The sequence below is a fragment of the Pseudorca crassidens genome, chromosome 5 (genome assembly GCF_039906515.1).
Source record: "Pseudorca crassidens isolate mPseCra1 chromosome 5, mPseCra1.hap1, whole genome shotgun sequence".
In the NCBI taxonomy this organism is placed as follows: Eukaryota; Metazoa; Chordata; class Mammalia; order Artiodactyla; family Delphinidae; genus Pseudorca; species Pseudorca crassidens.
In genome coordinates, this window is record NC_090300.1 from 101,863,776 (window position 1) to 101,887,674 (window position 23,899).

General features: G+C 36.1%; 1 protein-coding gene across 4 annotated transcripts in view; it reads right to left on the reverse strand.

Moving 5' to 3' along the window:
• TBC1D23 (TBC1 domain family member 23) overlaps positions 1 to 23,899 on the reverse strand; it is a 64,217-nt gene that overhangs the window by 21,149 nt on the left and 19,169 nt on the right. For 2 of the 4 annotated variants that reach the window (XM_067739102.1, XM_067739103.1), the window contains 10 exons: positions 19,864 to 19,976; positions 16,927 to 17,038; positions 15,273 to 15,378; positions 14,017 to 14,221; positions 8,886 to 9,009; positions 5,268 to 5,392; positions 5,130 to 5,176; positions 4,204 to 4,307; positions 2,726 to 2,848; positions 1,476 to 1,568 (listed from right to left, as the gene is read on the reverse strand). In XM_067739102.1, coding sequence (XP_067595203.1) covers positions 1,476 to 1,568; positions 2,726 to 2,848; positions 4,204 to 4,307; positions 5,130 to 5,176; positions 5,268 to 5,392; positions 8,886 to 9,009; positions 14,017 to 14,221; positions 15,273 to 15,378; positions 16,927 to 17,038; positions 19,864 to 19,973 — 1,149 coding nt within the window. In that variant the 5' untranslated portion in view covers positions 19,974 to 19,976. The remainder of the gene's footprint in view (positions 1 to 1,475; positions 1,569 to 2,725; positions 2,849 to 4,203; positions 4,308 to 5,129; positions 5,177 to 5,267; positions 5,393 to 8,885; positions 9,010 to 14,016; positions 14,222 to 15,272; positions 15,379 to 16,926; positions 17,039 to 19,863; positions 19,977 to 23,899) is intronic. The other 2 variants (XM_067739101.1, XM_067739104.1) reach the window with 1 other exon arrangement.

Sequence of the window (23,899 nt, forward strand, 5' to 3'; positions counted from 1 at the left end):
ACAACATCACTAGTAATAACAAGAATGACCATCATTCTTGTAAAATAAAAAATTGGTAATGTCCAATAATGCTGATGGTATGAAACAATCATTCTCACTTACAGTTGTAAAGTATCAGTTGATTCAGCCTTTCTAAAGGGCAATACGGCAGATTCTAGTAATGTTGTATATGCCCACAACTCTCAACCCCAAAATTTTACTTGTAGGGGTCTATTTTACAGAAATATTTGCACAAGTCCACAAAATATATATACGGATGTTAACTATAGCATTGTTTTATTACAAGAAAACTGAAAACATTCTAGATGTACATCAATCAGGCAATAAATTATGGTATATCTGTACCATGGACCACTATACAGCCATTAAAAACAATGTACTAAAATGAAAAGATCTCCAAAAAACTGTTAAGTGAAAATGCAAGTGAACTATTAAGTGAAAAATCAAGTGGAAAAAAAAAAAAGTGAGTAAGAAATATATAAATACATATTAAAGGTCTGGATGATTAAACAAACTGAGAGTAATTGTCAACTCTGGAGACATCCTTTGAGTTTTTTAAGAATAATCAAGTTATTAATGATGAATAAATTTTAAAAATAAGCATAAAAGAAGGACCATTTAGGTCTTCCTAGATGAATCAAGGAAGAGAAAGGCCCAGAGTTCACTTTTAGGATGCAAACAAGCTAGGACTGCCTTCTTCACCTATAGCACCCCAAACTCTCTGGGTTGTTTCACCTCCATTTTCCATGAGTTTCCTCTTGATACCACCTAGACCTTTCAACATGCCCTTTCAGCTTCAGTGTCAACTTTTTCAGACAAGTTGGGAAGAAGGGCAGATAGAATAGTCAGCAAAAGAAGTTATTCCTCTTTCTGTCTTCTCCATCCCTGAGGCTCTAATAACCCCAGAAGGGCTTAAATGATGTCAGTCCCAGTCCTACCAAATGCTCTAAGCATCTCTGACAATATTTAATTATCTACTTCATCTAGTCCTTCAATTCAAGTGACCCTAGGACAGCAATTTGAACAACTGAGCCCCTATACACCAGATACCACCCTTATTAAATATTACTTTATTATATGCATAAGTACTCATGATGGAAAAAAAGGCTTATAGACTAATTACCCAATCATAAGAAGAGCTAATATTCACAGAGTACTTACTAAGTGCAAGACACTATGCTGAGTGCTACATCAGGTAGCTCACAGTAAGAAGTTTAGAATTTACTGACATAACAATGGTAAGCAACAGTAAGCCATAGTTAACAGTGCTTTCATCTACCCTTTATGATGCCAAAAGGGTGTCCTAGGTGAAAAGGAAACCTGAGGCAACACTTTTATAAGGTCAGAGACTCCCTCCTTAAGCAGAAAGAAAAACATCCCCAATCTGGTACATGTGTATTTATTTATGGGCTAAAGAAAAGAAATCCATTTCTTCTCTTACTTTTTAAAAATTTTTAATCAGCATTTATACTAACCAGATCTGAATCTAAGTGGAAAGCAGTTGATAAATGCCCAGCATTATACTGTTCTGCAGGACGGCAATCCACCACAAAGAACCGGACTCCTTCCTAAAAGGGAAACATTTGACAAAATAAAACTTGCCATGAGGGTCACATTTTACACAATATAATATTAACAATTAACCAAAGAAGGGGAAACAGATAGATTAGAAATGGATCTCACATAGGAGGACCCATACAGACTCAAGAAAATAACCTCAAGATCTTAAATAGTTTTATTCATTTTAAGTAGTTAAAATACTCTGTATATACTGTTCTTGACTAGAAAGTCTTAAAATATGTAGCAGAAGAATGTTAGTTTGAGCTATAAAACTAATTATACTGGAATTTAATAATTTAATGTTTATCATGTTAAACACTTTTAAAAACACTATGTAGTTATAAACACAGATGTAGATACAATTCCTGTTTCTGAAAATAAACACAGATGTAGATACAATTCCTGTTTCTGAAAATAAGCCCACACACTTATCAACAATGCAATTCACATAAGGATTAAATAAATGTCTTTTGGGGGTGAGAGGAGGTTCTCCAGTGCCAGTCTGAACTGAAGAAGTTCACATGGGTCTCTTTAAACTAGATTACATGCTCTGATTTGTTTTTAAGTAATAGTTCTAATAAGAAAAATATGTGAAATGCTTGTTTTAAAAAGATCTACTGTAAAAGGCCTGTCTTTCCATGTCCGTTCCTCTTCTCTCCATCTTCGAAATACATCCCATCTTCCAAACACACACGGTTAACTGTTGCACTGTTAGCAAAAAGATTTTCATGAAGACAGCAACAGACAGAAAACCATGGTATATCCTCAATTCTCCTTTGTAACATGCCTTTTGGCATTAAACCATGTAATTCAATTAGCTGTATAAGTATCCAAAATTTAACTGTTAAATGCTAAATCCACCCTTTTAAGTACTTTATATAACATTCAGTTGCTTTGCTAAAATATGAAAAAAGATTTGGCAATTTACAAAAATTGGTGTCAAAATTAATTAGTTGTTGACAAGTAAAATAACATGCAAGCTGGCAGTTTAAAAATGAGCATATGGACAGAAGATTTAACACATTAATCATTCAAAAAAAGCAAAACAACTACATTGTTATAGTAAATTAATTTTGTGAGAATCAACAAACAGGGAGGAAATGTTGATTCCTTGCATTTAAAGGGGATAGTCTTCTGATAAACAGTGGGTTTTTTTTTTACTTACCCCTTGAAGCTGATTTGCTTGAAGGACCTCTGACACGGAGATGGCCAGACAAAGTGCCTGACTCAAATCTGCATCATCATCCTTAATTCCCAACAAAGTACTGCCAAAGAGATGGTGATTATCCTGTGTGAAGAGGAATTTTTGAAACATTATGCAGAAAAAATAAAATCAAACTTTTTTCCTAAAACTATTCTCAACAGACCAAGACAAAAGGTAAAATAATTACATAACATCTTTGAGTCATGTGATTTAACATATCCTCTCATATCTTACAGGCTAAAAGCTACAAAAAGTCTGCATACAAAGTCCCCATTAGATTTCACACAAAATGAAAGACTAAGAAAAAATAACACATTCTACACAGCTATTTTCTATATTATCACCTATATTTAAATAGTAAATTTTTAAATGGTTACTCACAACTTTTTATATTTTAATAAAATGAAAACAAAAACATGGCACAAATTGTGTAATATGCTGCTAAAACCTGCTCTAATTAGCAACTGCTAGTGCAGATTATTTATGTCTGAAGAATAAAAGCTATTCTCTTAAAAGACTGGAAAGAAAAGGATAAGACTTCTTTTTCATCCAATATCATAACCACTACCCCACCACCTAACTTAGTCAACACTGTTGGGAAATGAGGTGTTCTACATAAGGCAATTATTAAAATAGCTGAAACTAGTCCCTAGAAATAAATTTCTTTTGTAATTAATTAGTTTTGAGGGAAATGTTCTTACAAGGTTTCCCTTGTCTGCCTCCTGAACACACTATATTGAACATAATTTAATCTCATCTTAATGTTTCAGTGACACGATAACTTCCAACTAGCAATTATGATGCCAGAATGCCTTAAAAAAAACCAAAAAAAACAATAATGCTCTCATGAGCACCTGAGGTCACAAATTGTTTATAAATGGTACTCCTGTGCCTCCCCGTTACTAGCTTTTGCTTCTTAGAGTTTTACTTTCTAGGAGCTCACAGCACTTGGGCTTCTAATCTGGTGTCCTTTCTCTTGAAAGCACTTGTCTGATCTGAGAAAGGTTCTAGGTCTCTATGGAGCTAAGTGACCCTTTTCTGTTTAAAAGACAGCTCAGCAGCATTAAACTTGTGCAAAGCTAAACTCCAGATAAAGAAGGCATAATTATATATCCTCCATCAGATTTTTGTAATATTTATATTTTTTAACATCAAGGAAGCATTAATTTAAGAAGTACCTTATAGTCAATAGTCTCATGATCAGAAATAATAATCAGAGTAGAGGTGAAATGGTTCCTAGAATATTTGTATAGTATCTTTTTTAATGTCTGTTCCTCCGTTAGGGAGAGTATTTACAGTGAAAAAAATCACACAAAACTGTAACACATAAAAAGAAAAGAAGGACAACCTAGAGTATTTTAACTGAAGTGGATACAACATAAACATAAAACAATGCACAAAATGCGAAATACTGAAGTAGGTGATTTCTTGTCTGATACCTTCCTAAATGAAGCTGGTGTTTTACTGCAATAATACTGAGCCAGAGAGAAAAGGTCTTCTATATCTTCTAGATTCAAACTGGATGGAGTATTTTCCAAGAACTCTGAAATATGATTACAAATATAATATTAAAAAGGTTTTTTGTGAAAAATACAGTAATGAACATTATTTACATATCAAAGTTGGTTTATCTTCAACATCTGAACTATATAAATGGAATCTCAACAGTGATGCACTGAAAACTGCTTGAGAAGTGGATTTTCCCCAAAGGAACTGAAACTGTTAATACAGTTCTGCTCTTAGTGAATGATGGTACCTGGCAATCAAATCAAATTCATTAGCCTCGATTGGAATAGTGTGATTTATTCAATGAACACATAATAAATGTCAGGGTCCCTGGAAATAAAAAATGACCAAGAAATGGTTCCTGACTTAAGGAACTTTGTCTGGTTTGAGAAATGTGACTATAAATCATTATAACATAGTGAGACAAACACCGTAACACACACAGTACAAAGTGCCAGGCACTATAGAGAGCAAGTAACTAAATCTGTGTGGGAGCTAGAGTGGGGGGAGGACCCAAACGAAGAACCAAGACTTCAACAACGGATACACTTGTAAGAGCTGAGTATTCAAAGGCAAATTAAGGAAGAAGGAAGGGGAGAGTGAGAGGAGGGCAGTTTATCTGAACAATGAAACCAAAGAAAGAGTATATGGAAAAGAATTGAAAGAGTGAAAAATACATAGAAGGAATGAATAAGGGTGGCAAATCAGGGGCAACAGTCTTTAAGGTCTGTACGTGGAGAGTGTGTAAGAGTTGAATGGAACCTCAGAGCTCTTCTAGAGTATTCTAAATTTATACATGAGGAAACCGAGTTTCAGAAAACTGACTTGAAATGTTTTCTCCACATTAAATAATACTTACGGATAACTTCTTCTTTGCTGTTAGACTCCTGTGCTAAAATGACTTCTCTGTAAAAAGAGAATCAAATGAATTTGAGTTAAATATCCACAGAGCGCCCTGAGAACAGAGAGGAAAAAATCTAGTCAACTTAATACTTACTTTGCATTAACAAGGATTATTAACATTAAGAAATAAATAAAAAATGGATCTGCTTGTTGTAGATATCCATCCCATATTGCCTGAGTGACTTCAATGGAACAGTAACAGGAAAAAAGACTTCCAAGCTGTAATCAGGAAATGAAATGAGAGAGATAAACCACTGGCAACGACTTGTTCTTTTAAAAGTATTCAGGCAAATGAGTAACACTATATCAAACTGTCTGTACCTGATATGTAACTTGTACCTTAACTTTACTCTATGTAATCCAAAGGCAGAACATGTGGATTCAAGGCACAATGAAGCCACTCACTAGCTGTATAACTTAGGGTATGTCACTTAACCTCTAGAGCTTCCATTTCTACTTCTGTTTTAAAAAAAAAAAAGGAATACTACTACCCATCCTCTAACCTAGAGTATATACAGTAACTAGCACATATATACAGTAACTAGCACATATCTGCCACAGCATAATAACCCCACGAGCTCTGTGAGGGTAACTATTATAAGTACTTAACTTGCAAGGTAATTGTGAGGATCAAGCATGGTAATTTGAGTTAAGAGCACCAAATGAAACTGTAAGGACAATTTAAAGGCAAATTGTTCCCCAATCTTACTTGTACATCATTTGAAACAGATGAGACAACATTCACGTCCCTCAAAATGTTTCAGGAGCTCTATGGTTTTCTACTTCAAACAAAAGAATTGTTAATGTGTAAGTTCCTCTAGAGCCCAACTGTGTTTTAAATTGCATAAATTCAGTGATATTTTTAGATTATTCCATTTTTATTAGATACAGAAACAATTCCATCTAGAAGTTAAATTTCAAACAGTCTTAATGGCTAAAGGGAGCTAATGAGAACAAATACATTTAGTGAATATTTTGTGCCAGGTACTAAATTACTGCCACATATCTTTTATTATATATCTCTTATTCTAAATATTCTCACAACAGTCCTTCAAAATAGACATTTTCCTCCCCACATTATAGGTAAGAAAACAGACGTCTATTAAATAACCTTCCTAACATCACAGAGCTAGTAAATGGTGATGTTTGGGCTAGAAAAAGCCTGACACTCCACAGCTGATGTAACTGCTATTACAGCTGACCTCAAAGCTTTTAAAGTACATAATGCTTCGAATGCTTTCTGTAACTGTTTAAAAATTACTATTACAAATACAGAAGATGCAAATACAAACAGAATAGCAAGATATGGTCTTCATTAAATTCAGTTAGCTAAACTAAAGCTACCATTGCATCATTCACAGTTATGAGTTCTCAAAGTTTAGGAATTCATTTTGTTTCATCTCATGATTTAAAAAAAAAAAAAAAAAAGACTCCATCCCATAGACATGATACTAGTAGCAAGAATGAACTACTTGGGGCATTGACAAAGTGAAACTGGTAGTTTCAGTACTCAGTTACAATCTGCTAGCAGCACTGAGTACTACTTCAGAGTTCTGGTCACAGAAATGGCATTTACCAGGCATGATGTGACAAGAGAGATCCCTATTAACATACCAGAATGCTTAAAAGAAAGTTTCTTACTTCAACACAAATAAGTAGATTTAATAGCAACATATGAATCTCAGAGAAACTACAATTTTATTATTTTTTACTCAAAGTGAGAAGACTGCAGCCGAGAAGGAATGAAAGAATAGGCTGCTGCAGTGTGAGATTTAGTATGCCAGAGCTGAAACCAGTTGCGATTCTCTAGTCACCATTTCCTCATTACTCATCTCATCATGTTCTGAGATAGGTACTATTATTAGTTCCATTTTACAGATGAAGAAATCGAAGCTCAGAGGCTAAGTGTATTAAATCACATGGTTAATAAGTGGCAGAAATGGAATCCTTCCTGAAGAAAAGCTAGGTAAGACATGATCAAGGAATACATTAAAAATTTTGAATATATGTATATTCTTCTAGAACCCAATCACTGTTTTAGAAAGATCTTCAAGTTAACCTAGAAGAGCAGTTCTCAAAGTATGGTCTGAGGAGCCCTGGAAGTCCCCAAGAGTATTTACAGGGTATTTGTGATGTCAAAGCTATTTTCATAATAATACTTAGATTTTGCCTTTTTCATATTCATTCTCTCACAAATGAACAACAGAATTTTCCAAAGGCTACATGAAATATGGTATCATCACAGATTCAATAGAGAAGAAGATATGAGAACGTACCTGCCTGTGCCCTAACCAAATATTGAGATTTGCAAAAATATTAAAAAATGTCACTATTCTGATTTTCTTTTTGGAAAATAGTTAATTTTCATTTAAAAATAGGCTATTTATGTTAACATGCATTGGATTTATCGCTACTTCTAAATGAATTAATAAATGGTTAAAATTTCTTAATTTCTAACCAACATAATCCACATAAATTGTGGCTCCTCAATAAATGTTGAGTGTAAGAGGTCCTGAGACCAAAAGGTTTGAGAACCACTGACCTAGAAATAACAGAACTTCCCATTTAAAAATACAAATATAGGGCTTGCCTGGTGGCACAGTGGTTAAGAATCCACCTGCCAATGCAGGGGACACGGGTTTGAGCTACGGTCCAGGAAGATCCCACATGCTGCAGAACAACTAAGCCCGTGCGCCACAACTACTGAGCCCACGCACCGCAACTACTGAAGCCCGTGCGCCTAGAGCCAGTGCTCTACAATAAGAGAAGCCAGCACAATGAGAAGCCCGCACACCACAACAAAGAGTAGCCCCCGCTCACCGCAACTAGAGAAAGCCCATGCGCAGCAATGAAGACCCAACGCAGCCAAAAATAAATAAAACTTAAAAAAATAAAAATACAAATATAGAATGACAGAGTACTGAGATGTACTTTTATTAAAATTTTTTTAATTTATTTTTTGGCTGCGTTGGGTCTTCATTGCTGCGTGCAGACTTTTCCTAGTTGCAGCAAGTGGGGGCTACTCTTTGTTGCAGTGCGCAACCTTCTGATTGCAGTGGATTCTTTTGTCACGGAGCACAGGCTCTAGGGCACGAGGGCTTCAGTAGTTGTGGTGCGTGGGATCAGTAGTTGTGCCTCACAGGCTGTAGAGCGCAGGCTCAGTAGTTGTGGCACATGGGCTTAGTTGCTCTGCAGCACGTGGGATCTTCCCAGCCCAGGGCTCAAACCCGTGTCCCCTGCATTGGCAGGCGGATTCTTAACCACTGCGCCACAAGGAAAGTCCCTGAGATGTACTTTATATTCTTTTATATTAATCATTTGATAATCTTGTTATTTTCCTTGTCATTGGATATCAATTCTTATACATACTATCAACAATTTAATCACAGTTTTAAAGTGAACTGATACAGATCATATATTTATATATATTACATATATATATTATACATAAGTAAATATATCACATATATTTACATATATTTGTAAAACAACAAAAGGCTAAACTTCATATTAAATAATTTAAACTAATGTAAGTGAAGAGCAAAAAAAAAATCATTTTTGAAGTGCCAATAATTTTACTCCTTTGGTTTAAATAGTAATAGTCTATAATTTAGTGCTTTTCTTTCTCTTCCTTGGGGGGAAAAAAAAACACCTAACTATAGTTTTATAGAAAGCTATTTTTCATTAAGTGTTCCTACTTTCACTTTATTACCCAGTTGAGTGCATAGGAGTCTGGAGTAATTTTCTTTGTATCAAGAAAAGAACAAAGCTCTGGCTCATGGTACTGGATGAGTAATCGGAAAAGATGAAATGGTCTCCCCTTCAGAGAACAATCCCTAAAAAACAAAAGCAGCAAAGTTTCTTGCATTAATAGGTCAGAAATGATCATGTCAGTAACCGATCCTCCTGCAATACCCACCTCCCCTCCCTACCACAGAACATCTGAACACCACAGCACTGACAACAGCAAGCCTGCCTGATACAACCGGGCAGACCTCTCTTGCTAACACCTGATATACCTGACCTGAAAGAAGTCTGTAGAAACATCAGGTCTACAGCCAACTCTAGGCAGAGTCTTTCCAGGTGAACCCAGGCAGCACTCAGGAGAAAGGACTACAAGGACCAATGAAAACAGTGGGACCACTTAGGTTGTTTTGATAAGTTTTGGATCCCAAAAGGATATCTGGAGAGTCCTGAGGAAGTCCAGCTCCCTTCTTCCCTGCCAAATAAGAAGAAACTCCTAGAAAGGCTTCAGGTTAGCTCCACAGTTAATGTACTCAATTAGGAATCCTTCAGCAAAGGTACAAGTCTGAAATGGCCACAGATGAACATTCCAAAATAGTGGACCCAGAGCCTTAGAAGCTGTTGAAGTGGCCTGGGTATCAGGTGCTCAGAGTGAATCCTGGGAGGTGCCAAACACTGACCTTATTGAGTAACTGTACTACTTCTTACCTTGTTCCCCTATGTCTCATAAATCATTAAAAATTTAAAAAAATTTAAACAGCTCAAAGCACAGGCCATCATAATAAAAGTCAGTATTTATTGAGGAAATACCATGTGCCAGACACTATAATAGACACTTTACAAAGTTACCTCATTTTATCTTTACAGGCAACTATGAAAGACACTATTATCATCTTCACTTTACAGATGAGAAAAATGAGGCTTAGCTGCGGTCAAGCAGCCCACCCAAGGTCATGTAGCTAAGAAGTGATGGAACTAAGACTTGTACACAGAAACTGGGCATTAAACCATTATGCATACTACCCTTCCACATATGTAATTTAATATTTCAACAAGTGGTACTTTGGTAGATGTACAGTCTAAAAAAAGCAAACTATAAAAAAGCTGAAGGACTTCCCTGGCAGTCTAGTGGTTGGAACTCCACGCTTCCACTGCAAGGGGCGGGGGTTTGATCCCTGGTTGGGGAACTAGGATCCTGCATGCTGCAGGGCATGGCCAAAGAAAAAAAAACACTGAAACAAGGTAAAAGGCTTCATGCAAAAAAGTTAATGAAATGAATGTCAGTTTTAACATAAAAGCATTGATAAGGAATGTTTCAAAGTGCTATTCCAACGGGAATAATGAAAAATAATTTCTACAAAACTAAGCTCTAAGGTCAATGCCAGGATTTGGTATGACCCTCTATCTACCATTTTCTAATACTGCAGATAACAGGGAAGTTTTGTAGAAAAAGCCCTAAATTGGTAATTCAGATGCCCAAAGACAGAAGTGGATTCATATTGGCAAGATTACTTCCTCCTTAATCTGAATACTTTCCCCACTCTACGTATGCAAGGCAATAGACTGCTAAAACAAAACACATAAACACAGGTTGTAAGCAGAGTAGGGACATACGTTGTAAGGACAATTGCCTAGTTTGCCTCAGAAAAAGTGGAACATCTCAGAGAGTCAGCCATTGCAACAGCATCTATTCATTTAATAGCTGTGTATTACAAAGTTACTCTCCACTGCAAAGCACTGTGCTTGATAGAATTCTACCTATGTTATATCTGAATCTGTAATAAGAAGATACATTATAGTGGAGTTGTTCTAGCAGCATTTTGTGGGGCTGGGCCCTATGCAGGGGTATTAACACTGACCCTGGAGCATTGTGTTACATGTGGAACTCATGGAAACAGTAACTGGAGAACCTGACAAGACGGTATGTTACACAGCTCAATGTAAACCCCAATCCCTCTATTAGTAACTACCACCGCCAACATTCTGTCGAGAGAAAGCTGGAATATCATGTCCCTTGCTATTACTAGCTCTGTTACACTGAGAGGTGGTAGAATATAAGCAGTTGAGAGACTTAGTATAACAGAAGACTCCCAAATATGAATTCCAGTCTCAGCTTTACCATGACCTTAGCCCTGTATTCTGGCATCTCTGGGTCTGTTTTCCTAACATGAAGCACTATCGCTTCCAGGTAGCACAGAGGTTCTCCACTCTGGAGTACACTAGAGTCACATGGGAGTTAAAACAAAAACAAAAAAACCCCTACATGGCTCTACATAGTCTATTTATAGTTGAAACTTCAAGAACCAGTATGTTTTAAAAGTTCTTTGGCTGAACAGACATTTCTCCAAAGAAGATATACAAATTGTCACTTAGCACATGAAAAAAAGCAGAAAATCATTAGCTGTCAGGGAAATGCAAATCAAAACCATAATGAGACACCACTTCACGCTCAGTCTGGCTATAATTTTAAAAAAAAAATGTTAACAAGGATGCAAAGAAACTGGGATCTTCATTCACTGCTGGTGGGAATATAAAATGTTGTTGTAGAAAAATCTGGCAATTCCTCAAAAGGTTAAACACGGATTTACCATATGATTCAACATTTCCACTCCTAGGTACATACCCAAAAGAAATGAAATACATGTCCACATAAAAACTTGTACACAAATGTTCACAAATGCACTATTCATAATAGCTAAAAAGTGAAAACAATCCAAATGTCCAGCAACTGTTGCATGAGTAAATAAAATGTGGTATTTTATATTGTGCATACAATGAGATATTACTTGGCAATAAAAAGAAATAAGTACTGATATATGCCATAATATGGATGAATCCTTAAAACACTATACTAAGTGAAAGAAGGTAGTCATAAAAGACCACATATTATACGATTCCATTTATATAAATTCTCCAGAATAGGCAAATCCATAGAGAAAGATAAGTGGTTGCCTAGGGCTGACAGTATTAGGGGAAAACGGAGAGTTGACTGCTAATGAGTATTGGGGTTTCTTTTGGGGGTGACAGAAACATTCTAAAAGTGATTGTGGCTATGGCTGCACAACTCTGTGAGCATACTAAAAACCACTGAATTGTACCTACTAAAAGGATGAATTTTGTAATATGTGAATGATACTTTAAGCTATAAAAGAAAAAAAAAAAGTTCTTCAGTTGATTCTAATAAGCAACGAGGGTGGAGAACCTTATTAGTTAAAGCACAGGTGTCCAATCAAACTTAGGTTCAAATCCTGACTCAGTCATAAAGCAGAAGTGTAATCCTGAATAAGTCATTTAATGTCCTTCTTTGCCTCAGTTTCTGCAGCTGTAAATCAGAGATACATACCTTACAGTGGTCACTGTTTAAATGAGAAAATACACAAAGGACCTACACCTAATATAGTGTGTTACCGCACAGTAAAGCAGAAAAAAATGGTAGTCACTTAACTATCAAGCTCCAGAACAGCTGCACACTGCAATCAAGCGAGAAGCTCTAAACCTAAACAAACATCAGTGCACCAATGTCCTCCTCAGAGATGGGATTTAATTAGTCAGGTATGTAAATGGGCATCAGAATTTTTAAGAACTCCCCCCAATGATTCCAATGTGCATCAAAGGTTCACTGTGCAGCCAAACCACTGGTCTAGATTATGTCAAAAGTCCCTTTTGGCTCTAAAATCCTGACTACCTGATCCACAGCACTGAAAACTACAAGAATTCTTTCTGGCCTCGTAAGTGCAACACCTGCTACTACCCACCCCCCTTCCCCTGCCCCCCACAATGACCTACACATCTGTCTAGACTCAACTTAAGTGTCACGTTCCCAGAGGTGACCTCCCTGACCTCCAGGGCAAGTTAGGTCACCCCCATTATACATTCCCATAGCACTCTATATTTCACCTTCCTGACACTCAGCGCACTTCTAATTACTTGTTCAACGCCTGTATTTCTAGGACTACATTCCAAGCTGTAACCCCAGCACCTCATTTAAAGTAGCAGCACTCCAGGGCTTCCCTGGTGGCGCAGTGGTTGAGAGTCCGCCTGCCGATGCAGGGGACACGGGTTTGTGCCCCAGTCCGGGAAGATCCCACATGCCGCAGAGCGGCTGGGCCCGTGAGCCATGACCGCTGGGCCTGCACGTCCAGAGCCTGTGCTCCACAACAGGAGAAGCCACAACAGTGAGAGGCCGCGTACCACAAAAAAAAAAAAAAAAAAAAAAAAAGTAGCAGCACTCCAAAAATTTTACTTTTTACTTAGACACTATGTTATTGTTCTATAAGTAAAGAAATCAAAAAACTATGAAGAGTTATACTGCATATATAAACCCTAGAAGCATAAATTACTTTTTTTTAAATTGGAGTATAATTGCTTTACAATGTTGTGTTAGCTTCTGCTGTATGACGAAGTGAATCAGCTATATGTATACATATACCCCCTCCCTCTTGGACCTCCCTCCCACCCCACCCCCATCCCACCCACCTAGGTCATCACAGAGCACCAAGCTGAGCTCCCTGTGCTATACAGCAGGTTCCCATTAGCTATCTATTTTACACGTTAATGTATACACGTCAATCTAAAAGCACTGAGCTGAGCTCCCTGTACTATATAGCAGGTTCCCACTAGCTACCTATTTTACACATGTTAGTGTATATATGTCAATCTAAATCTCCCAATTCATCCCACTCCCCCTTACCCCCCGGTTCTCTACATCTGCGTCTCTATTCTGCCCTGCAAATAGGTTCATCTGTACCATTTTTCTAGATTCCACATATATGCATTAATATACAATATTTGTTTTTCTCTTTCTGACTTACTTCACTCTGTATGACAGACTCTAGGTCCATCCACGTCTCTACAAATGACCCAATTTCTTTCCTTTTCATGGCTGAGTAATATTCCATTGCATAAATTCTTAACTAAAGAATCCTTTAAAAAATGTTTATAACCACAAAAATAAAGTCAAGTAACAATTATGATTCAAACAACCTTAAAAATTATTTGAACCATTTACTTTACCATCAAAATAAATCTAACAACTTTAGTTCAAAACAAACTAGACCTTTATTCATTTTTAAAAGTGTAATAACTAAATAATATTTTACCTGGGAATGTACTTATTCATGATAGCATAAAAGCAGTTGTATAAATCGCTGCGTGGCAGTTGAAGATGCACCAACGGTTTGAGTAGATGTATCCAGCTAAGGGACGTGCTATATTTAATGTTACGTGATTTACAATAAAAGGTAATTACAGATTCAATATCCAAAAGTAATTCTGCTGCCTTCTCTTCGGGCACTGAAAGCTGGTCTAGAAAATAAGTGTCAAAATAAAGTTACCAAGGGCCTGTTAGATGCTCAGTTATTGGACAAAATATTGGGTTACAAACATACAATACTACCTTACTCTATTTAGAGTATGTCAAGGGCAAAATAGAACTACATAAAAGCATATTTTTCCTTATACTTATTCATATTCACTAGGTATTCAGTATTTACTAAGTTAATAATACTTGACCTATATATATATGTTATATAGATATATATGTATCTTATATGTATCTATATAACATATAGATATATACAAGAATGGACAATCTGAAGCAGGAAAGGTAGGCATAACCCACATTCCTGGAAAGCAAAAAAGTGTTTTCCAAATAACAGATTATCATCTGCCCCATAATGGGCAGCTGCCACTATAGCTTTGTCAAGGGGAGGGAAAGTGATTCATTCTCCACCACCAAATTCCCTTTCCTTTGCCCACATCAGCAATAGTGCTTCTGTTGAGGTTAGCACATAAAAGCTTATTTAGCCAATAATTTAACTAAAATGTGACAGAGAAAGAAACAAAAAGACCAATGGACTATAGATGAATTAAAAAAGAAAAATATAAACCAAATTAATTTAATCTTCAAAAGACCTTGTGGGGTGATTGGAAACCTATTCACCCATGATTTACAATACTTTTTCTATAACAGATCATGACTTACGACTTACAGATAAACTTTTGGAACACAGCCCCCTTAAATCTGAGGACTGTATACAATCATACAGATCTTCAATTATCCAAAAAACAATTTAAAACTGCCACAAAACTGTAAAGGTACTTAAAGAATTAAACATAAGTATGTTAATGTTTAATCAAACATAATGCGAAAGAAACACTAAAAATCAGACTCTCTTAAAATATTAGACATTATTTCGTAAGAATTTCAAAAAAGAAGTTCTAAAGCTATTTATTAGCCCTTTACAAATTCAACATATCCCAAATTATAACAAGTTAATTCTACTAAAGAGCAACTCCTCCATCCAAAAATTATTTGAAATTTTTTTCACTGTTTGAAAACAATTATTAAACTTACCAATAAACTCCAGACAATCTTTGTGAATAGTGTTCTGTTCTGGCAGGTCTAAAATACCATCCCAGGATGCCAAACTATCTCCTTTTCCTGCAACATTTAGAGCAATCTGGAAGAAAGATTAAAAAAAGCAAACAGCTTCATATGTTATTTCTCATTCTTGGAAAATATGCTATAATAATGGAGGCCTGAATTTAGGAATAATGCACACTTCAAAGATTACAAAGTAATGTATCTATAGCAAATTTTACTATTTCATGTTAATCCAGTGAATAAAATGAATTACACAAAATATTTACATAATTATATATGTAAATTTATTTCAAGCAAACATCATTAATGCTATAGACTGAATGTTTGTGTCCCCTCACCCAAATTCATTTATGTTGAAACCTAATCCCCAATGTTTTGGTAAATACAGGCAGGGCCTTTGAGAGGTGATTAGGACATGAGGGTGGAACACTCATGAATGGGATTAGCCCCCTTATAAAAGAAACCCCAGTTAGCTCCCTTGTCCCTTCAGCCATGTGAGGACACATTAAGGAATTACCATTCTTTTCAATTTAATAGTGTTATGGTTATTTTAAAAGTCTTTATCTTTTAGACTTTCATACTAAAATATTTTAGTGTGCTACCAAGGATCTGCTTTAAAATAGTCCAGTGGGTGGGGTGGGGAGGAAAGGATAGAATACTAATCAAACAAGACTGGCCAAATGTTGGTAACAGTTAAAGCTAAGTGATGGGTAAATGGGGGTTCACTAACAAGTCTCTCTACTTTTGTATGTGTTTTAAATTTCTATAACAAAACATTCAGAATGCTATATACACTTGTAATTCCATTTCTGTTACATATATATGTGCAGAGTGGAAAAAATAAGATGTGTCACCAAGGCATTATTATGTGTTCTACCTATAAGTGGTAGATAACAGATGTTTTTTTTTTTTTTGCGGTACGCAGGCCTCTCACCATTGTGGCCTCTCCCGTTGCGGAGCACAGGCTCCGGACGCACAGGTTCAACGGCCATGGCTCACGGGCCCAGCCGCTCCACGGCATGTGGGATCTTCCAGGACCGGGGCATGAACCCGTGTCCCCTGCATCAGCAGGCGGACTCTCAACCACTGCGCCACCAGGGAAGCCCAACAGATGGTTTTTTATCTTATCCTTTGCTTACACGTTTTAACAAAGGGAACTACTTCTTTTTTCATCATAAAAAAATCTTAATTTAAAATTTAAAAATGATAATACACATGTACTAGAGAACAGCTGAAGCGGAAAATAAAGCAAAGGACAATCTCCTGTAATTCTAACACCCAGAGACCTGTTTCTTCTCCCTACCTTTTTTTTTTTAAAACATAGCTGAGATCATTCCATATCTGCAATTATATATCCTATTTTACTCATTGGTTGCATTTTCCCACTTCAGTGAACAATCTTCATAAACATCATTTCTAATGGCTACAAAAGAAAGCACTGCCTTTCAAAACCTGAATTATTAAATATACCAAACACTACAGAAACACACATTTTAGCAAGCTGCTCTGTTTGATGAATTTTCTAAGTGTGGCATGTACTTCTGCAACTAAGACAACTGAAAATAAAAATTCTAAAATATTATTCTTAAGTCATTACATTTTATTTGTTTCAGTTTCTAGTTACCTTCCAAACTTTAGCCCTCAGATCAGCAGGCAGTGGTCTCCCTTGAATTATATTTCTCAAAGTTTCAAGATCACAACCTCCTGCTTCCAAAGCTTCTTCAAGATCTTTTTCCCTGAAAGACAAGTCCCATTTATTAAGATAAATTTTATTTGTTTTTCCTTCCTCAGTACTCATTTATAAGTATGACCTATTAAAGGTTATGTCTAAGAAAGAAAGGTTCTTAGACATAATGCCAAGGCATACACTACATTTTGTTTTCTTGAAAGGAAATCTCAGGTTTCATACAGTCAATTTATTCTTATTTTACACTTAGTTCTAGCAAGCTTAGTTATCTGTTTGCTAAGATTAAAGAAATTTAAAAACAGGAAACAGGGCAAACAGCATTGAGAAGTCATAGTAATAGTAATATTCATAGTAGGGATAATGACTAATAACTTTCTATAGCACTAACTTTGTGCCAAGCACAGTTCAAACATTTCACATGCCTTTAAATTCTTGCAATAACCCTATGAAACAGATTATATCACTGGCCCTAGCTTACAGACATAAAAACTGAGGCAAAGGGCGGTTGTATAGCTTATAGTCACACAACTAGTAAGCAGGAGAACTAGGATTCCAATTTTAACAGTCTGGTACCAGAATTTATGCTCTTAACATTATGCCAGATGGTGGCAAGAAGGAGAAACCATAAAATTGGGCCAAGAATTCAAGGTATGGGAATACTACTACAAAACTATACAGATCTCATGCCTAGAACAATACCTGTCTTACAGTGAATATTCAATAACTGTTAGAGGAACGAAAAAAACTCTAACGTCATCACTGTGTTTATTATATATTAAAGCAAAATAATACCACATCATCAAATAAATTATCAAGTAAATCATCAAGCAGTTATGTTTAGTCTACTATGTTTAAGGAGAAAAGTAAGTATGAAATAAATTTTATTTTCATTTGTATATGGTTAAAATAATACTTAAAAAAAAAACTTTCACAAAGGTATGAATTGTTTTTTAGCCAGGAAATAACTACTTAAAATAGCTAATTCCCTCAGAATTCTCAAAGGCTAAGGTTCCAGTCATTGTTTACAATTTTAGCATACAATACATAAGAAATCTGTACAAATAAAAATCCCTAACTTAGCCAATTCCTAAAATTCTTTGGAGCAGGCTAAAAGGCAGAGCATCCCACTAGGATCAGAAAACCAGGATTTTGTCATTTTTGTGGTTTTTGAGGAAAATAAATTACTCCCATTACATTCTCTCAATAAGATAATGTAAATCCCTTCCTCTACTCATAGGATTCCAAGAATATTAGTTTAACTGTATAAATTTCCCAAAGTGTTGCCCCCTTAAGGGAAAGGAATTAAACGAAAATGTAATCACTTGGGTTCAAATTCAACAGAAAAGCCGTGATCAAATTTGAAAGATTTCTTAACCAAGCTACTACAAACTCATATGTTTAAGAATCTAACTAGTAACCACACAAGAAACATTTCGTTCTTTTGCTATATGGTTACCAAAGTGTTGGACCAGGAAGTGAAAGAAACGTCATGTCTACTGTTGAGACAGTTAATTAAGGTCTATAGTTGATAAAGACTGGGGTTTATCTATTCTATTTGGCCAAAATGTACACGACAGCCTGTTAGAATTCGAAGGATTGTTTGTAATCATTACACAAAGAAAATGTAATGGAATCTTTCTTAATAAATACCATACTTTTAAATGATTAAATGTGTAAATGAACTGAAAACCCCATTTAATGAGATAAAATTCTTTTTACCAAATTAATGAAGAACTAGAATTTTTCCATTTTTCTTTTTTTTTAATATTTATTTATTTATTTGGCTGCGTCAGATCTTAGTTGCGGCACGTGGGATCTTCGTTGCAGCATGCGGGATCTTTCACTTGCCACATGCAGAGTCTTCAGTTGCGACAGGCGGGATCTTTAGTTGTGGCATGTGGGTTCTAGTTCCCTGACCAGGGACTGAACCCGGGCCCCTTGCATTGGAAGCACGGAGTCTTAGCCACTGGACCACCATGGAAGTCCCTAGAATTTCTGCATTTTTCAGTGTAAAATCTTTGGTTTCTTTTTGAACTTTGCCAAATCCCTTACTATTCCAGACAACAAAGTCAGTACTTTGGGGCAAAATGTCCAATCCTCAGTGTACTTGATAATAATGATAATAATATACAAGCACATCTTTGTTGATACAGCTGCTATTGGATTATTTGATGCTGCCCCCAGGGAACCACAAATGTGGTTTCCAGGAACACAACCATGAGCAAGAGACCAGAAAATGCTCCACCTTAAGTAGTCAAAGGTACTTCTCACAAACTAAACAATTAGAAGTAATGTTACCTTCTGAACAAGGTGTTCAAAGGTTTAGTTATCAGACCTTGAACATTACAAATGTGCATGTAAAATTAGTAAAAGAGCTGAAACAGTGAAGTTAATTCATAAAAGAGTCAATTTCCTAACAAGAGATAGGAACTCTATGGCATTTAGCTCTCAGACAGAACTTTCCTTCCCGGAAAGCAAATTTCTTTTTACTTTTGAACAAGCAATACCTAATATCCAAAAGAAAAATGTACGTCTGGTGGAGTATGACTGGGTGGGTTGAGATTTTTTAAGTCTTCTCTGATTATGGTGGCTTCTTAATATCCTTACAAGATAAAGTTGATAGAAATGTACTGGATATTCAGACAGGTCTTAAAAATAGAAAAGTACAGGCCTTGTCCATTTATCCTAGTAAATACGAAAAGTAAGTAATTGTCTTCTTTGCTCAAAGATTTAAGGCAAAACAAATCCAAAGTTTTAGGGTTAGAAAGAAGCAGAAAGGCATCTCTTCCTGTACCTGTACCTTGAAACTGTAACATTTGTTTGTATAACAGTATAGCACTTCCCTGGTGGCGCAGTGGTTAAGAATCCACCTACCAATGCAGGGGACACGGGTTCGATCCCTGGCCTGGGAAAATCCCACATGCCGAAGAGCAGCTGGGCAGGCCCGTGCACGGCAGCTGCTGAGCCTGTGCTCTGGAGCTCATGCTCTGCAACAAGAGAAGCCACGACAATGAGAAGCCCGCCCACCACAACGAGGAGTAGCTCCCGACTGCGTCAACTAGAGAAAGCCCATGCACAGCAACGAAGACACAACACAGCCAAAAATAAAAACAAATAAATTAATTAATTTTAAAAAAATAGTATAGGTTTCTGTCAATGATCTATCAATGACATATTTTCAAAACTTAAATAAATCCTAATGGAATTTCTCCATACCTGATGTTCTGAGGCAAAAATCACCTAATCTAAGCACTGTAACCCGATCTGCTAATCACAGCAAGGCAAACAATGGGACTAAATTTATATGATTTTAATGATTATATTTAAGTTAGCAACTGAATTAGATTTTTCTTCCTCAACCAAATGGTGAGTAACTTCTAGCACACTGAAGCATTTGCACAACACAAGTTAAGGGGGTGAGGGGACATGAATTTTCAAACACTACCAAATTAAGCATTCATTTCTAAATGCTTCTAGGATTAATATATTCAATTTGAAGTATTGTAATTATTTTCCAAATAAGCTGTACATTGAATCATATTTAAAGTTTTAATTTTTAAAAGCAACTAGATTATACTATACGTTGTGTTCCTAAAACTTAAAAAGTTACAGAAAATCTGCCACTGGGAAAAACTAACTATATATTACACTTTTTTCTACATTCTGTTTTCTTCCTAATCATGTTCTAAACACTTCTCTTCCCTATAATTTCAAAATGTTTGCGAAGTTTAATTGTACACACTCCAAATAGGGGATGAAAACAAGACAGTCCATTGCCTAAAATTTTTTTACATATCTTTCTGCACTTAAAATCCATATTCATTAACAGCCATTCTGAATTCCCCTATACCCACCTCTCAGAGCCTAGCAACCACTGATTTACTCTCTGTCTCTATACATTTATCTATTCTGGATATTTTATATATAAAACCATACATACATGGTCTTTATGTCTGGTTTCTCTCACTTAGCATAACGTTTTCAATGTTGTAGCATGTATCAGCACATGCTATTTATTGCCAAAAGATATTTCATTGAATGTACTATATTTTAACTATTCATCACTTAATGGACATTTGATTTGTTTCAACTTTGTGGCTATTATGACTGTCTCTTTTTTGTTTTTAATTTTATTTTTTTAAATTTATTTTTGGCTGCGTTGGGTTTCTGTTGCTGTGTGTGGGCTTTCTCTAGTTGTGGTGAGCGGGGGCTACTCTTTGTTGCGGTGCGCAGGCTTCTCATTGCGGTGGCTTCTTTTGTTGCCGAGCATGGGCCCTAGAGCACACGGCCTTCAATACCTGTGGCACACAGGCTTAGTTGCTCCGCGGCATGTGGGATCTTCCAGGACCAGGGATCGAACCTGTGTCCCCTGCATTAGCATTGGCAGGCGGATTCTTAACCAGTGCACCACCAGGGAAATCCATGACTGTCTCATAATTTTGAACATTAATATCAATAATTCAATTGGTTAAGTGTATGATGCATACATAATACTTATTAATTATTCATTCTTCCCAAGAAAGTCTGGAAGAATTTAAAAATCAAGTCTATTAAAACTTCACACCCATTAGGATGGCTACTATTTTAAAAAAGAATGAAAGAACAAAATAAATGTTGGTGAGGATGTGGAGAAACTGCAACTCCATGCACTGTTGGTGGGAATGTAAAATGGTGTAGCCACTTTGGAAAATAGTATGGCTATTCCTCAAAAAAATTTAAAAATAGAACTACCATATGCTCCAGCAATTCCACTTCTGCATATATACCCAAGAGAAGTGAAAGCAGAAACTTAAACAGATATCTGTACACTCATGCTCATAACAGCATTAATCATAATAGCCAAAGGTGGATGCAACTTAAATACCCTTTGATGGATAAACAGATAAACAAAATAGGGTGTGTGTGTATACATATACATGTATGTATGTATGCATGTATACATACACACACACACACACACACACAATGGAATATCATACAGCCTTAGAAAAGGATATTCTGACACGTGCTACAACATGGATGACTCTTGAGGACATTATGCAAAATGAAATAAGCCAGTCACAAAAAGACAAATGATGTACAATTCCACTTATATGAGCACCCAGAATACTCAAATTCATAGAGACAGAAAGCAGAATGGCGGTTGCTGGGGACTGGAGGCAGTGGGGGAATGAGGAGTTTGTGTTTAATGGGTATAGAGTTTCAGTTTTACAAGAGAAGAAGAGTTCTGGAGATTAGCTGCACAACAATGGGAATATAGTTAACACTACTGAACTGTATACTTAAAAGGTTAAAATGATAAGTTTTATGTATCTATTCTACCATAATTTTAAAAATTCAACTATATTTAGTATACCAGAACAGTTCATGGGACTTCCCTGGTGGTCCAGTGGTAAAGAATCCGCCTTGCAACACAGGGGACGCGGGTTCAATCCCTGGTCAGGGAACTAAGATCTCACATGATGCAGGGCAACTAAGCCCACGCACCACAACTACAGAGCCCACGCACCCTGGAGCCTGCGCGCCATGACTAGAGAGAGAAAACCTGCACGCCACAACTACAGAGAAGCCTGTGCACCACAACAAAAAGCCCACGCAGCGCAACTAAGACCTGATGCAGCCAAAAATAAAATAAATAAATCTTTAAAAAAAGTTCATGAATCCAGGCTTTAGATTCAGATCTGAGATCCAATATTGGCCCAACTCAATAGCCATGTAATATTAAGCAAGTAACATATATAGAAGCAGTGCCTATATTAGATCAGTTAACACTTAAACAAATTTCTGAACACAAAGCATTCAGTGGAATACTTGGCACATAATAATTCTTCAATAAATAGAAGCCACGAATACTATTACTGTTGTTATTATTACTGAACAATAGCTGACTTTTTTTTTTGACAAGCAAGTTCTATTTAATTCTCAAGGAACAGAAAATCCTTGTTCATAAAACTTCTTACAGAACAAAGAAAAAGGCCAAGCCATTAAGTTTAATTTTGAAAACAAAAAACAGGTAAAAAATATTGGCCAACTTGACTTATGACACTGAAAAACACAAAGAATTCAAATCTAGCAACGTATTAAAAAATAGTACATTGTGACTAAGTTGAATTAATCATAAAAGTGAAAGGAAGTTTCAGTGTTTAAAAAAAATCTTTCACTGTAATTTACCACATTAATGGCAAAGAATGAGAGATTGGGTGATCAATGATAAAGAAAAAGGATTTAATAAAGTTAAGTTTTTTCTTCTCCAGATGGAATCAACTCTTAGAAAACTTGAAATAGGGAATTTTTTTAGCTTTTTAAAGGCTTTCTCCTAAAAACCTGTTGCAGATGTCATTTTTAATGGAAAAAACAAAACTTGAAATTCATTCCTGTTAAGATTGGGAACAAGACAAGAATGCCTGTGTTGCTTCTACTTACCAACGTTATTACCAGATACCTGACCAATGCAGTAAGACAAACAAATATAAGTAGACTAAATGAAATGAAATATATAATTATTATTTCTAAGTAAAATCATTTATATAGAAAACCAAAGAGAATCCAATAGCTGACTTTTAAATTAAAACTGACTTTTTGGAACTTCCCTGGTGGTGCGGTGGTTAAGAATCTGCCTGCCAATGCAGGGTACACAGGTTCAATCCCTGGTCCAGGAAGATCCTACATGCCGTGGAGAAACTAAGCCCGTGCGCCACAACTGCTGAGCCTGCGCTCTGGAGCCCGTGTGTCACAACTACTGAGCCCGCGTGCTTAGAGCCTGTGCTCCACAACGAGAGAAGCCACTGCAATGAGAAGCCTGCACACTGCAACTAGAGAAAGCCCGTGTGCAGCAACGAAGACCCAATGCAGCCAAAAACTTTAAAAAATAATAAATTTTTTTTAAAAAGGCAGGACCAGCACTAGAAAA